Below are 1,864 nucleotides of genomic sequence, written 5' to 3' on the forward strand. Positions count from 1 at the left end.
TATATATATATTTATTTCCTCTCTATCTTCTTTAAATGTTTATATTGTATTTTTTATGATTTTAATTTATTCCATAAATAAAACGCTATTTTATTTCAATGTCCATGGACCGGCAATTTCCAAAACTATGTTATTTATTTAAAAAAAATAAATATTAAACTAAAATTCAATAGGCGATTTTTATTTAAAGCTGCTCAATAATTTTAATGAAATAATTGTTTTAAATAAAAATTCTTTGATATAGGTAGCCATTCATTATCATTCCGAATGACAGTCCATTAAAAAAACAGACTGATACTTACATGTAAATGAGATATCCGACAATAAGGATATTGTGTAATGTCTCTTTCGATTCCCAATTAAAAGAAAGTTTGTTTTGCTTTTATTTTACAATTTATCTATATGAATAAACTGAAACGCACAGTATAAAAAAATACACATGTAGTCTCCCCTCCACTTCAAATTTTGAATAATCGAATTTCAAAATTATCTTAGTAATTCATCAGTATTACTCCTACATGATCAATCTGAATGTCCGTCTTTGGTTTTACTGACATTCCGACTGACGATTTAGCTTAACAGTTATCTGTTTATTAAAATTATGCAGAAACTGTTATTGAAAACACTGATGGTTTGAGGCCCTGCTAGTTCAGGTTAAATTTATTAGGCGGGCACAAGTTCGAGGACCTCTGTTTTAAAGTATTAAAAACTTATTGTTGATTATTTTCGGACTTAATAAGTAACACAACTAGAACGATCCTGTGCTATTTAATATAAAATTAAGTAAAATGTTCACCTTAACTTCAGGTCTGGTCGGGTAAACGAACTGGACATCTTTGAATGTTATTTCACCTTGGACTTTGTCCGGTATCATTCCTTCTGCTGAATACGAGTCTATCGGAGGAGTCCTATCGATGATGCCGAAGATAGTGGATGCTGCTCCTATCGCCGTACTAACAGTATTAACGAAAGGTAAGGCATTCCCGACGGTGAAGGCTCCTGTCATAACGCTGAAAAAAACCTTTTAGGGCAATTAATTTGTTCATTTTTTTTTTCAATATATAATTTAAAATTTATTATAGATATAGGATGGCTTATGAGAATAATGAATAACATTAAGCTATTATATAATTTAGAATTATATCTGTTTTCATCTGAAGATACTTTCGAATTCAAAGTAATAATTTGAATATCAGTCAAATGATTATTCTTAAAAACTAAAACCAGATTAATAAATCTATTATAAAAAAAACTTTATTTTGGTTGTTGATTTTTTTTTTTTTTTTATAGGGATTCATATTTTATCGTTAAATATTAATAAAAAAAATAAACAAACGTTCTAAACCACATTTATTAATATAAAACTATATAATAATAAAAAATTATCACAATTTTATTCTATACATCTATAATCCAAACTTCTTTAACGTTTCGGCCTTTTCTTTTCTCTTAGCCACTGTCATTTTCACCGGCGTAACAGTATTAATTTTGATATAGTTGTATAATTTCAAATATACAAATATTAGACGTATTTTTATTACCTATATTTTTATTTTTTCTTGACGCATTTTGTATTTAAACTGTGCTATATAAATTAAATTATTAGTTATATCTCTAGAAATAATTTCAAAATAGTATAGTTTTAGCTTATAACCAATTATAGCTTCAACAACGCCCCAATAATCAAAAGTTGAACTAATTAATATATCAAACTAAAAATAGACAGTTAACAACTATTTATTTTCCGACGTTTTGCCCCACTTTGTATCATCAGGACTGTTCAAGTTGATAGTTTTAGTAACTTTAGCAAAGTCAATGCTATCAACTTAAACAGCCCTGATGATCAGGACTGTTCAAGTTGATA

At 27.6% G+C, this 1,864-nt stretch overlaps 1 protein-coding gene across 1 annotated transcript in view; it reads right to left on the minus strand.

Annotated features, from left to right (window-relative positions):
• Positions 1-1,864, minus strand: part of LOC106692935 (ATP-dependent translocase ABCB1) — a 52,911-nt gene that overhangs the window by 32,804 nt on the left and 18,243 nt on the right. Inside the window, exon 11 of the mRNA XM_014439199.2 lies at positions 797-1,021. Within this exon, the coding sequence (XP_014294685.1) occupies positions 797-1,021 (225 nt within the window). The remainder of the gene's footprint in view (positions 1-796; positions 1,022-1,864) is intronic.

Source organism: Halyomorpha halys, unplaced genomic scaffold, assembly GCF_000696795.3.
Source record: "Halyomorpha halys isolate HHAL.00 unplaced genomic scaffold, Hhal_1.1 Scaffold78.1, whole genome shotgun sequence".
Classification (NCBI taxonomy): domain Eukaryota; kingdom Metazoa; phylum Arthropoda; class Insecta; order Hemiptera; family Pentatomidae; genus Halyomorpha; species Halyomorpha halys.